The sequence below is a fragment of the Canis aureus genome, chromosome 1, assembly GCF_053574225.1.
Source record: "Canis aureus isolate CA01 chromosome 1, VMU_Caureus_v.1.0, whole genome shotgun sequence".
Classification (NCBI taxonomy): Eukaryota; Metazoa; Chordata; class Mammalia; order Carnivora; family Canidae; genus Canis; species Canis aureus.
The window spans coordinates 56,343,940-56,358,592 of record NC_135611.1 but is presented as its reverse complement, the minus strand read 5'-3'; the positions used below and the strand labels follow the sequence as shown (position 1 = coordinate 56,358,592).

Below are 14,653 nucleotides of genomic sequence, written 5' to 3'. Positions count from 1 at the left end.
TACACACATGCACACACCTACATATACATATGCACAACATACTCAGACACATACATGTGCAGACACATACATGCACAGACACACACCCACATGCACATACACACATATGTGTACACACAGGTACATGCACAGATACACATGCACATATATACACACATGTGCATGGAGATATACATGCACAGATGCACACAGATATACACACATGCACACACACAAACACACACACAGAGATATTCATGAGTGCACGCACACACACACACACACACACACACACACACACCTACATTCTACATAGACTACTTTTATGGGAAAATCTGTTTTATTGAAGAAAATAACAGCAGGCTATCAACTAATTTATAGTAACCGAACCACACTCTGATCCTGCTGTTTTCTATGTGTTCACAAAGCCTCCAGGCGAAGCTCCACATTGCCCTGGCTTCCCAAGGCAACGTCACCAGAAGCCTAAGGAAACAGCAGGCGAGGGAGTTTCTGAGCCTGTTTCATGACTCCCTGCATGTAAACCAAGGCTCGTTAGGAACAACTCTTAGTGTTCATCGGATCCCACTGCCCTGTCAGAGAGCCGAGAGGCTGGTGTGGACGTGTGGCCCCCAGCCAGTTGGTGAGAGAAACAGCAGGTGCGCCTGGGCCCAGCCTCCCTCGCACGGGTTTGTGATTGTCACCCGTGAGAGCAGGCCTCAGAGCACCAGGAAGCCTGCAGGTGCAGGTGCTGGCACCTCCCCTCCCTGACCCCGACCAGCAGCATGAGGGCTCTGACAGCCACGCTCCCAGCATCCACATGGGGAACCAGCAGCGAGGAGAGGCCACACGATCCTCACGCCCCACGTGAGGGGTCCGAGGCTGCAGGGGAGTTACTCCTGTCAGGTTTACATCACATTTTCGATAAAATTAATGTAAAAATAGAGGATGTTCATGGCAACACTCAACCCAATACGGAGTGACATAGCCCTCTGGGCTTCACAGAAATCCCACCTGACAGCCTGGCTGGTTTCAGGGAGGATGAGCCCCGCTGAGGCTCACACACCACCACCGCCCAGCCCCCCCCCGCCCCCCCGCCGGCCTGGGATGCAGATGCACAGAGCTAGGGCTGCCCTCCTGTCGGGGTTGTCAGACCACACCGGAACCCAGTGTCACCAAGCAGCCCCCTGGTAGGCTGCCCTTGGATGGCATGTCTGCAGGGGAAGGTGCTGGGGCCACTGGAGTGCTCTCTCCTTCAAGGCTGGGGGCTCCACTGTGTGTTCTTCATTGTCGGAGGGTCCCCCGTGCATATGCATCAGCCCCCACACGGCTGCTCCCACTGCCACCCACAAGCCCCACATGGCCACCCATCTCTGCAGAGCTGCGGGGAAGGTTCCAGGACAGATGGCAGTGGCATGAGGCCTCTGCAGGGGCCACACGGTCCTGGGGACACAGGGTTTTCCAGAACAGCAATAAGATAAAGGCTTTGTCACAGCACAATGACCAGGGACGGAAGGCCCTAGAAGCACATGTTCAGCCTTCTACGCCAGTAATAATTACTGCTTGTCCAGAGGAAGCCCTGTGTATGTGTCACTCGGGGTTCTCGATGGGAAAAAACAAGACTCTGAAACCTCAGCAAACACAGCAGTTATTATGAATGAGAACCATTCATCTGTCCCTGTTGTGAGGATGCAATCTGCCTCCACAGTGACACTGCGGAGGTCCCACACGTCCTGGCCCGAGTGCCGTGGGCTCGACAGGGGCGCTCACTGGGGACTCGTTGAGGGTTCCCCGTGGGCTCGTGGACACTGCAGCCTCGCTCAGGCGGTCACGACGGAGGACCGCAAGATGCTGGCAGCAGACAAGAGTGGGGCAGGATCAGGAGCATTTTGTAACGATGTTTACCTAGAGGCCACACGAGGAGGTCCCCTTCCTCAGAAACTCCTCGTTCAGGATCCCTGGGTGGCTCAGCGGTTTGGCACCTGCCTTTGGCCCAGGGCATGATCCTGGGGTCCTGGGATCTGAGTCCCGCATTAGGCTCCCAACGTGGAGTCTGCTTCTCCCTCTGTGTCTCTGCCTCTCTCTCTCTCTCTCTCTCTCTCTCTCTGTCTCTCGTCTCTCATGAATAAATGAATAAAATCTTAAAAAAAAAAAAAAAAAAGAAAGAAACTCCTCGTTCATGGGATTCCCCAAGACAGCTATCCCTGTGAGAGTTCCATTATCACTTTGTTTCCAGAAACCTCCACAGACTTCCATGCCTCCTGGCATTAGACTCTTCTTCTTCTTCCTTTTTTTGGGGGGGGCGGGGGGTGGGTTTTTTTAATTCAATCTCGGAAATTTTGTTGAAAAGAAAGACAGCTCTAATTGTCTCAGATCAAAAGAAAAATATTAATATGTTTGCTAAGTTCTGAAAACACAAACTCCACAGATTTCTAAGAAAATATGAGAAACATCCATCAGCGTAAACCACTGCATTTCTACTCAAGGTCAACAGTTAGGTCATAACATCGAAATCATCAAACATTTTAACCCAACCTAATTAAATATGGACTAAAATATTTTAATTGTTGTTTTCAAACTAGTACATTTGAAACAGACAGGCCTATGGAACCCAGTCCCCGGTCCATGAAAATGCCCTCAAAATATGCAGTTTCCCATCTGTGGAATTGACCCTATGGTGCACTAGCCTATTTCAATGCTGGGAATGATTTAGAGAAAAAATCCGGATGGTTATTGGTATCACATGAAGTGGTGTAAAGGGACATTCAGTCTTGTGCACCCTCTGTCCCAGTCAGACAAGCAAGCTTTCGAGCTGGCTGTGTTTCGAATCTGCAATATCCATGCCCTTAGGTGATGGGGGTGGGGGGTAGCAGCATACCCGGCCCTGTGGCAGCAGGATTCCTGTCCCTGGGCCACATCCACCCTGGTGCTCACCTTACCTCCTCCCACTCACCAGGAACCACCTTCTCCCTGTCGGCACCCTGGACAGCTTGGGTGTTGCCTGCTGGACATCGAGGGCAGGGTTGGTGAGCGGAACTTCTACCAAGGCATCCAAATTTTTCTCAGATTGATGTGTTTGGAACAAGAACACACCAATTAGACACAGAACAGGAGGAGCAGTCCTTACACAGATGCCGCTTCTTTGATGCCAGGTTTCTATAAACCGTGATCAAACTGCTTCCATGCTGAGGCCCATTGCAAATCATTTTTTTAGAATTCCAGGATGGTGAACAGCCAGTGTTATATTAGTGTCAAGTGTACGATCTGATGATTCACCAATTCTACACATTACTCAGTGCTCATCGAGACAAGTGTGTTCCTTCATCCCCATCACCCGTCTTCCCCATCCCTCCATCTCCTATCCACTGGTGACCAGCAGTGTGTTCTGGAAAGTTAAGAGTCTACTTCTTGGTTTCTCCCTCTTCCTCCTTTTTTTTTTTCCTTTGCTCATTTGTCTTGTTTCTTAAATTCCACATATGAGTGAAATCATATAATTGTCTTTCTCTGACTTATTTGACTAAGCATAATACTCTCTAGGTCCTTCCCATCATTGTAAATGGCAGGATTTCATTCATTTTGATGGATGAGTAATATTCCATCGTATATACAGATCACATCTTCTTTATCCATTCATCAGTCGACGGACATCTGGGCTGCTTCCATAATTTGGCTATTGTGGATAGTGCTGCTATAAACATAGGGATGTGCGTATCCCTTTGAATTAGTGTGTTTTTGTATCCTTTGGGTAAATACCCAGTAGTGTAATTACTGGATCATAGGGTAGCTCTATTTTTAACTTCTTGAGGAATCTCCATAACATTTTCCACAGTGGCTGCACCAGTTTGCATTCCCACCAACAGTGCACGAGGGTTCCCCTTTCTCTGCATCCTCGCCAACACCTGTTGTTTCTTGGGTTGCTGATTTCAGCCATTATGACATCTCATCATGGTTTTGATTTCATTGTTGAGCATCATTTCACATGTCTGTTGGCCATCTAGATGTCTTCTTTGGAAAAATGTCCGTTCATGTTTTCTGCCCATTTTTTATTGGACTATTGGGGGTTTTGGTGTTGAATTGTGTAAGTTCTTTATATATTTTGACTACTAACCCCTTATTAGATATGTCATTTGTATGAGAGACTCCTAACTCTGGGAAACGAACTAGGGGTGGTAGAAATGGAGGTGGGTGGGGGGTGGGGGTGACTGGGTGACAGGCACTGAGCGGGGCACTTGATGGGATGGATGAGCACTGGGTGTTATTCTATATGTTGGCAAATTGAACACTAATAAAAAATAAATTTAAAAGACAAACAAACAAACTCAGATGCATGTCAGTCAGGACCTTCTACTGATGGACCTCAATCTAGGTTTTCTGCCGTAAGTAGCTTGCACTCTGACCCAAATAAACAGTCATTTTGACTAAAAAAAAAAAAAAAAAAGATATTTCATTTGTAAATATCATCTCCCATTCAGTAGGTTGCCTTTTATTTTTATTGATTGTTTCTTTCCCTGTGCAAAAGATTTATTTTGATGAAATCCCAATAGTTTGTTTTTGTTTTTCTTGCCTCAGGAGACATATCCAGAAAAATGCAAATCATTATAACCCCCAGACAACTGTCTGGGCACACCATCCTTACTAGTAAAATGTGTAAGAACTCCTGGAGTGGTCTGTATTGAAAAGCAAAGTGGAACAAAGCAGGAATGGTGGTTTCTGATGAGCAGGAGTGCTTGGGCTTAAAAATCGCTTCTCCAAAAACTATTTCATCACCAAGTACCTGGGCTAACTCAGTCTTTGTTGAAGGCAGAGTAAACAAATTTCTAGTGTTGGGGGCTGCCATTTGGGAGGCTTTGGAGGTCCTGTTTTCATGGCCCCAGATGGGGGAGCTGCCCTCTGAGCACTGGAGACCCTCGGTTTCACTTTGCCTCATGAGGTACAAGCTCTCTTGGTCACTGCAGGTCCCTGAAACCCACATGGGAGATTGTCGGAGGAGAGCTGGGTGGGGAGAGCACTAAGGTTCTGGAAAGTCTACCACAGGCCATTTTGGAGAATGGAGGAGGCTGTCCACAGCCTTGATGATGGCATTATGAACTGAAGGTTCTTGCAGAGCCACTGAATGTCTAGGAACTAGAGGTCAATCAAAGGCAGGGAGAGGGCCTGGAGGTCACCAACAGTGATATCCTCCCATGCTCATCCAGGTTACTCTTCAGGGAACCATTCATAACAAGAAGCATTAGTTAGTTTACTAAGTGTCACTGCAGGCATCCCTCATTTCACTGTTTTTCCTCTTAGTGTGCTTCTCAGATATTGCAAATGAAGGTCTGTGGCAAACTAGCATCGAGTGTGTCTACTGGCGCCATGTTTCCAACAGCTTTTGCTCACTTCTATCTCTGAGCCAGAAATGTGATTCTTGCAATTTTTCAAACCTTTTCATCATAACTATATTTGTTTGGTGATCTGTGATCAGCGATTATAAATTACTGAAAGCTCAGGTGAGGGTAGCTTTGGTGGTAAGGAGCCCAACCCGCCATGTCTCAGGCACACCCACAGTGAATAACTTCAGAATCTATTGGGAAAAATCAGGCTGGTTCTAAGCAGTCATTCAACTTCAGAATCATACAGAATGAAGCTGCCTCAAGAGTATCAGTTGTTCACTTGAGTAAACAAAGATTTCATGTGTCTGTATCTCTATCAAGTGAATCTGAGGCTTTACACTCAAGTCTTCTCTGAAGAAATCAGAAACAGTATATGGTTTACTGAAACCTAATGGCCCCTGAGAAAACAAGTCCGAGGACAAAACATGATACAGAACTCTGGAAACTCAGGGGATGAGATTTGATAAATTATTTTCTTCTGTTTTCTACAAGTGGGAATGGATATATTTTTTAAGACTTTATTTATTTATTCATGAGAGACCCAGAGAGAGAGGCAGAGACACAGGCAGAGGAAGAAGCAATTTCCCTGCAGGGAGCCCGATGTGGGACTCGATCCCAGGACCCGAGGATCATGACCTGAGCCAAAGGCAGATGCTCAACCACTAAGCCACCCAGGTGCCCCAGAATGGATATTTAAGGAGAAAAAAAATTTTTTTTCACTTATAAAAATCTTTTTTTAAAGGTATGTTCTGCTCTCTTCCATCCCTCAAAGACAGACAGAGCAAGTCCTAGCTACAACCAAGACTCCAGCTTGCTACCTCTAAATGTGACACTTCAATATGCTTTTTATGGTGGATGACATATATAAGTATATATAATTCAATGAAATAATTTCAAATGCTGCCAATTTGAACTATCCTAAGGGAAGAGCATTAAACATCTTTAAAAGATGCCTCTGCTCCTGAGAGTCCCAGAAACTACTCTTCTTCTTTACACACCTGAAAAGAAAAAACATCACACACCTAAAGCCCTTGAGCTTTTACATGTAGCAAAGATGTAGATAAAATGCATGGCCTTACCCATCCACGGTTGACCGACAAGTGTCTGAAGAAATGATCACACCAGCTTACCTCTGCAATTTCCTCGATAAGCAATCTCTAGCTGAGGGTCCTTGCATTTGGCACGCTGGAACTCACAGCGAGACAAGAAGGTCCTGCCGTCGGACGCGCAGAGGGGCTTCTGAGAGGAGCCCCCACAATCCAGGCCGCAGTCCTTGTCTTTGTCTTGGTCAACTCGCAAAAACTTGGGGAAGAAAAAAAAAAGAAGCCAGACACATGTAAAAAGGCATTCTGCAGCGCAGCCAATGACAGAAGTCTGCCCGAGGCCATGGCCCATGGCAGGGGGGCTGCCAGGAACATCACAGGGACCCCTAAAAATCCCAGCTGGGGGCTGCCACGGTCTCTACAACCTTTCATCTCCAAACCAGCACCCGTGGCCGGATTCCCACATGCGACACTAAGTGGTGCAGGAAGCTGTTACACCTGCTGTGGGGTGCGCAGGAGTGCTGCGGGACTGGCACCAGCCTGAATGACATAGTTGGCCTTTTAATTTCTAAACTGGCTTCCCAGCCCCTCCTGCCCGATCCCTGTCTTGACCCAGCCTGGAAGTTGCCGCGGAGAGCCAGGAGTCCACGGGGTGGGTAATGGGAGGAAGGCACTGTAACTACCTGTATCCCAGCCACCGTGTCTTCCCCACTTGCTTGAACTAGATTACCATCTTCTGAATAAGTACCCAAGCCTCTGGGAACCCCTGGGAGCCCCTGGGTACCCCTGGGAGGCCACTGATTCCCACGACATGCCCAGCAGCACTGCACACATGCATACCTCACCCCCAGCATGAAGTGGACACACAGGCCAGGGGGCCTGTTCTCACCCCGTATGGCAGGTACGTGCAAGCACAGGACCACGAGGGAGCCCACGGAGATGCCCGTGCTCCCCCTGCCTGCTCCAGGGTCCCCGTCCTGGCCTCGGCCCCTCCCGATGCCCAGACCCCACCACGGAGCCAGCAGGGTCTTCCCAGGGCCCACCTGCCCCACACCTGCACTCGGTGGACAATCCCACTGCACACCGTCCAGCCTCACACCTGTGCAGCCCCCGTCATGTCGGGCGGGACAGCGAGCGTGAAGGTGGAGTCAGGAAGCACCCAGGGAGGCTCCGTACTCCGGGATAAACGGATCTCCATGGGCCTTTGCCTACTGGCGTATCCCCTGCCCCACGGACGTGTTTTCTCTGACCTATGGAGCATTAGCAATTCATTAGAGGAAAGGAAGGAAGGAAAAAGTAGGAAACAGAGCTGTGGTTATTCTTTTCAAAGATTTTATTTATTAGAGAGAGAGAGAACACGAGCAGGGGTAGCAGCAGCAGAGGGAGAAGCATACTTCTGGGCAGGGAGCCCAGTTGGGACTCGACCCCAGGACCCTGAGATCATGACCTGAGCCTAAGGCGGATGCTTCACCAACGGAGGCGCCCAGGCGCGGGAGAGCTGTCGTTATTTCTGAGCACCGCTCGGTGGAGGTTGGCCCTCTGACTACTGAGCGTGTATCTGAACAGGTTTACTTGTCATTGTGAGTCCCAGTAATATTTATGAGGTAGAGAACCTGTGTTCAGAACAGCTTGTTCCCTCTCGGAGTCCAAGCTGGGGAAGTAGGAACGGGGTTCAGATGCTGAGGGACCCTCATTCACTTTTTCCCTCATCAGTACAAGAAAAAAAAGAAATTCTCAAATTTAAGATACTCCATTCCTTAAAAGGTAGCATAACTCCCCCCATGAAGCTCTGGGGGGGTCTTTGCTGGCACTGTTTCCAGGGTGACCCAGGGCTGCCACTGAGACAGAGCACAAGGGAAGGAGGAAGGGCCCTAATCATGGTCCTGGGAGGGAAGGGCCGAGGGCACGGGCACCAGGAAGGTGTGACACGGACATCCCAGAACTCAGGGGGGCTGGGGAAGGTGGCTGAGTCCCTGATGTCTGGACAAAGGCTCAGGCCATGAGACAGGTGACAGCCCCAGAAGGCAACAGGGTCTTCCCTCAGCGGGGCCCAGGACATGGCAGGGACGCCCTGTTCTAACTTGCTCCAGCAGCATGCCCTAATGTTTCCTGAGAACAAGCTCTCTTGCTACAATGATGTGTGCTGCCTTTAGCCGAGAGGCAAGTGAAAACAGATCGTTGCTTTCTCGCGGTCGTGCAAAACTTTGTTCTTTTACTTAAAAAAGGGCCACACAAGCACGTAAGAACGTTTGATTGAATGTGTCTCTATGGAGTTTTAAGGCCTGGTTTTCTCACTTTGCCTCAAGTGTGTTTTAACTTTCCAGCCACAGAGGTGCAGGTCTGGGGGCTCCCCAGCTCCCGGGAGATGCCCACACTTCAGCACAGTGTACCTGAGGAGGTGCGTCCACCCACTGCAATGTCACTTCCAATGTTGCCCAGTTTTCCCCTTACCTCTTTCCTCCCAGAAAGCTCCGGGGAGTTTTGATAGACGTCCTCTCAGAACACATAGCTCAGCCCTACAGTGGAGCATCATGCAAGGGAGAGACAGAGACAGAGAGATAGAGACAGAGACAAACCAAAGACAGACAGAGACAGGAGACAGAGAGCCTGTGAAAGCAGGAGCCCACCTGAGGGAGTCAGGTGCTCAGGACCAGTCCCGCCCCATCAGCCACGCCCACCCATTTCAGCTCAAAGCTACAAGTCACCCAAATCCCACTAAGTGTGATGTGTATGAGGTGGTCCATTTGCATCTCCTGAAACCCTAAGTTAGGAAATGCAGATTACTTACGGTAAGACATTGTAATTATCATTTTCTCCAAAGAGACAGACAGATTCTACAACTTAAACAAAAAAAAGAAGGAAAGAAAGCCTAACATTCAGGCATTTGGAATTTGACCATAATTCTTGATAATTTAATGGTGTAGAACTAACAATGGAGCTTTTCTTTATCAGAAATAAGAGAACACACACTTTACTACGCACGTTTCTCCCCCTCCCCACTTTTAATGGCAGTTACATTCCAAGGAGACAGTGCACAGAGGAAAATGAGCTTTTACCCAGGCTATATTCTTTAACCAACAAAGGCCGTAAAAGGGAAATAAAACAGCCCTATTTTAAATAATTCACTGTTTGTTAAAAGGACTTGGTTGAGGGTCTTCAAACTAGTTAAGATAAAAGGTAATTTGTCAAATTTAGAAGGAAATCAGACATTGAGTGACATGAAGAAAGACCTCAGAGTTCCAGGGGTCCCCAGGTCTTTAATGTTAACAAAGCGGCACTGTTTGCCCAAGTGCAAGGACAGTGGCGGGAGGAAGCGGTAGAGGGTGCCCGAGCAGTGTCTGTCTGGACACCATGGAGTCCTGCATGGAAAATAGATTAAGTCCAAGGCAAATGGATCACAAACACAGTCCACATTTTGCTTACTAAATCGAAGGTGTGAGCCAGAGGGAGAGTTAGAACAAAACCCAAACACTGAAGAAACGGGTTCAAACACTCTGTAAATATTCATGTGGATGGATTTTCCCACAGAGATGTTGATTTAAGACTTTTTTTTTAACTGTTTATGCTATGGGATAGCATTAAGAAATACATTGCTCTGCAGCTGTAAGATTCACAAAAGCAAGAACTTTTTAAATCAGAGGTCACTCAAAAGTGAGTATAGCTTCCAAGTATGTTTGCTTAATCTGTAGGCGAATCTCACCCTGGGGACTGGGGGTGCAGGGGCACAATAAGGGCATCGGCGAAGCGTGCACCCCCACTGGGGCATAAGACGGAGTAATTCTGAAAGCCAGTGAAGGACAGGTATGAGCGTGTTCACAAACACAAGTGTGTTCTAAGGCACAACATCTCCACTTCAAGCTCTGAGCTTCCTCAGATTCCAGGACAGAGTTCCCTGCCTTTTTAGTGAGTCCGAGACCCGAAATCCATGATGCCAATGTGGAGATCTTGTTGTCACATCTACAAGTACACTTATAGGGTAGAGTGAAGCCAGCTGGGTACTTGCTGCAGGGTGCTTCTCCCAGAGAGACTGCTGTCACACTCACTCATTCACGCGCTAGAGGCAATACAAACCGAGTCAGATCCAGCTTTAAATAAAATCATTAATTATTGAGTGACTGCTCTCTACCTCCTCTGGTCTAAAGAATGGTGGGATTCAAAAGACGGCCTGCTCTTGTATAGCTTACAATTTTGGGGGCAGAAAATCTAGGACCACAGATGATCACCACCAGGTCATCTGGGACCATTCATGATCACCCCACCTTCTGGGACCACAGATAATCACCACCACATCATCTGAGACCACAGATGATCACCACCAGGTCATCTAAGACCACAGATGATCACCTCCAGGTCATCTAGGACCACAGATGATCAGTACCAAGTCATCTGGGACCTCAGATGATCGCCAGGTCATTTGGGACCACCCATGATACACACTATCTGGGACCACCCATGGTCACCAGGTCAGGAGGAAGTAGCAGGTTTTTCAAGGATCATGCAGGAAGAAAATGAAGGGTCAGCCCTCCTCTCACAGTCAATGCTGAAAGGATGCCTATGACAAGAGGACCTAACTGATGGGGGGCAACAGGTGTGAGATGGGATGATGCAGGGGCTGGTGCAAAGCCCCTGAGTACCAAACCCCAGGAGGATTGTCCACTTTGTGTGGGGATCCAAGACAGAGCTCTCAGGGCTGGAAAGCCTCCAGGACACAGTCTGGACAATTTTGATGAGACGCTCAGGTATACAGGTTCTGGATGCTTCTTATGGTCAGGAGTGACATGGAAACACACAGTCCAGACCCAATATGATGAAAGCAGGAGTATAGAAACTGCTACTTTTCTCTTTATTTATTTGCACTGCCTCCACCGTTGGCATGGACGGAAGACTTTCTAGAACTGTTATTATAGACTCCTTGCTGGCTTTTGGCCCCGTGACCCATTGTTCCTGAAATTCTTCTAGCTCCTCTGTGGACATCTCCTTCTGCATGGTGAGGTTTCAGTTCCAGCCCACAACTGAGGATGGGCATGAGCTCTGCTGGACCGCCTGCTGTGCCCGTCTCTTCTGCTTTCCCCAAACATGTCCTATTTATTTGTTTTCCTCACCTGCTTCCACATCAACCCGATTTTCAATATTTATTTTCTTGTATTTTTGCTTCTTGTTAGCACTTTTTGGAGCCAAGCCAAGAAATCTCTTGGGTTATTAATTGTTCCAGATTCATGTTAATTTGACATTCAGTGAGAACTTGGTTATCATAAAATCTTTCTTAACAAAAAAAAAATCACACAGATGGTATTACCCTAACGCAAGAAGGAACTTTGGCACACACACACACACACACACACACACACAAAACCACATTAGTCAACATTCGTCATTACTCCCAAATATCAGACTTGACTTGTCTGCACGTGGCAGATTTTGACTTTAATACCCTATAGAAGACTACGTGGAACTGAATTTCTAGTCTTAGGTGTCATACTCCTACCTGGGGGTCTCACAGGACTTTCAGTCATATAAAAGCATTTACAGAGGGTTCACTGGATCTTGGGCACTATTGCCATTAGTTTAAGCGACAGTTTCTCAGCCAGAATCCAGAATTCTCAGGAAGAATCAAGGAACATGCCAAATGATGTTTTTCTGGGACCACGGCCTCATGAAATAGTGCAAGGCTGGCACATAGGAGCCCATTATAGTGGACATGCAACCAACTGTTCGGAGCCAATGGGACCATCACCCTTACAGGCTAAAGAGGACACACATTCATCCACACGGCCTTGGCCACCCCACAGAGTGTCTGGTCTACAGTTGGTGCTCAGTAAATGCTTGTATAGCTAACTCTGTGGAAGTCACTACGGAATGATGAGGGCAGACAGCAGAGGAAAGAGAAGGTTGTGAGCACAGTGATTTGGGGACGCAGGAACAAGAGAGGGCCAAGGCCATGGGCAGACCATAGACTCAGGGAGGAAGGCACGCTTGGCGCGCCCTGCTGTGACCGCGTTGGAACAAGCAGCGTGCTCTCTGCACACCCGCCGTCTCTCCACCCCCTTCTGTGGCACACGCCTTGTTTGCCAGGCATTCCGGGCATCTCCGGACCGAGGCATGGAAAAGCTCGGACGGCAGCTCTGCCCTTGGGTGGCACCAAAGACAAACATTCTCCCTGGACAGCAATTCTCAGTGAACAGGATGAAACGCTTTATATGAGAAGTGTCTGAAAATAAGAATATAAGGGATTAATCCCTGGCTGGACTCCACTTCCTAAACACCGGGATCACCGCAGCTCTGTGTTGGCAGCACCGCCATCCGCTGGGCAGCTGGCTCACCAAGCAGACCCCTGGCCTCCCCGCCACCCAGAGACTCTGATTCACAGGCCTGGGGCAGAAGGCAGGAATTCCGTGTCTAATAAACAGGGCGTGTGAACACGTGGGACCCCTGGCCCGGCATCATGCACCTCTGCTGACAGAGGTGCCCACCACCAGCTCTGCCGGCACCGGGCCAGGTGGCAGCAGCAGGTGCTGCCTGCGATGGCCAGGCCTCTGTGCTCCCAGAGGGGCTCTAAGTGATTCGTGACTTCCCCAGTGGCCCCACGTTTCCTGAGGCATCTAAGAGGCAGTGATTACTGCTGTTTCTCTGTGCGTCCTGGTTTTCCTTAGAAGACCAAATGCGTTTCGTTGATAAAATGACATTTTTCCAAGGCATTCAGCCGGAGTTTCTTTTTTGAGGCTCCTGCTCATTTCAAAGCACTTAGAACAAATTGCACTAAAATACATGTTAGAGAATACTTGAGTAACCTGGGAAGCAGGGGAAAGGCATCCAAACGCTGAGATACCAGACCATTTGCTCACTGGCCAGACCTCAGGGGACAGACCACTCCCGCTGCTGCAGCCATCACGAGGGGGGAGCGGGAACCAGGCGACGAGCCCTGCTGGAAACGACCTGCTCACGCTGTCATGAGAGATGACCGCTGTCACGAGAGATGACCACAGCGCCCCAGAAGCTGGAGGAGCGGGGGGGCCAGGAAGCCTCACGGATGCTGACGGCCGTGTTTGCATTCTTTAAGTATTAGCAAATACCTCACATGAGGGTCAGGGACTCTGCTCTACGAATGAAGACAGAACAGGGCCCAGATCCGCATCCTTGTCTAAACTCCAGGGAGACCCACACGGTATCTGAAATGCCATCTGTGTTCCCTGCTGCACCGAATCCTCATACTTGCCCCTGTGTTCATGATCTCGCCCTTTCTCGGACAAGATGTGGGCCCAACAGGGATTCTGAAGGTAGGGATGCTTCCTGCTAGCAAGGGTCACAGGGCTGGAGACAGCCAAGGCTCTGGTTCCTGTAGAGTGTTCCTGACAAGTCTGTGCACGAAGCAGGTTCTAACAAGTATTTGCCATGTGAACAAGCCGGACAATGGGGTGTCCAGGGCAGCCCTCTTGTATGCCAAGCAGCAAGAATCCTGCTCCACTCACCACCGAGGGAGGTTCATGCTCAATGGGGGACAAGCAGAGGGGAATCCCTGGAGGACGAGAGGGCACAAGAGAAGACCTTCATCTCTCCATACTCATCTCCACCAACCAACACAACTATCACCCCCAGGGTGAAAGAAACTGGTACACACATATGAGTCCCTTCTCTGTGAAGAAGAGAACCAAATGCCCTTTGCTCATGTGCCAGGGACCAAGTGCAGATGGAATGCTGTCAGGGCCTGGAGGCTAGGTGGGAAGCTCTCAAGAGCACAGATGAAGAGACCAAGGTCCTCAGAGGACACCATGCACAGGTACCTCCTATGACTGACAGAGAGTCTCAGAGGAGGTCACCCAACTAGTCTGTGACACCACTAGAACCAAACCAAGGACTCTGGACCCAGGCCCCTACTCTCCACCGCAGGCATGCATGGCAGGGTCCTTGACCCAAGGGTGCCAGGGCTGGGTCATCTTTCTCTAGGTCTTGATGCCAGGGCTAAAGTATTCACCTGAAACACAGGACCAATTTTCTTGGTCCTGGAGGATGCACAGAAGAGGGGCTGGAGGATTGGCCACAGAACAGACCTTCTGTCTACCTTCCCAACACCTTCTCCTCCTTTCATCTCCTGCCTGGAAGGGCATTCTGTGCTGGCTCATGTCTGGCATCATCAGATGGGGAACGTGGCTTATTGCCCTTCTCACCTTGGTTTACACATTAAAACAGATTCCTCACATTTTTTAACAGTCTTGGTTTATGTTACGAGATAGCCACGGCATGGGATCCTCCAAGGGAATTCTCTTC

At 49.0% G+C, this 14,653-nt stretch overlaps 1 protein-coding gene across 3 annotated transcripts in view; it reads right to left on the bottom strand.

The window, feature by feature from the left end:
- The window catches only part of SMOC2 (SPARC related modular calcium binding 2), a 158,354-nt gene that overhangs the window by 106,220 nt on the left and 37,481 nt on the right, over positions 1–14,653 (bottom strand). For all 3 annotated transcript variants that reach the window (XM_077900155.1, XM_077900158.1, XM_077900161.1), the window contains exon 2: positions 6,479–6,650. In XM_077900155.1, the coding sequence (XP_077756281.1) occupies positions 6,479–6,650 (172 nt within the window). The remainder of the gene's footprint in view (positions 1–6,478; positions 6,651–14,653) is intronic.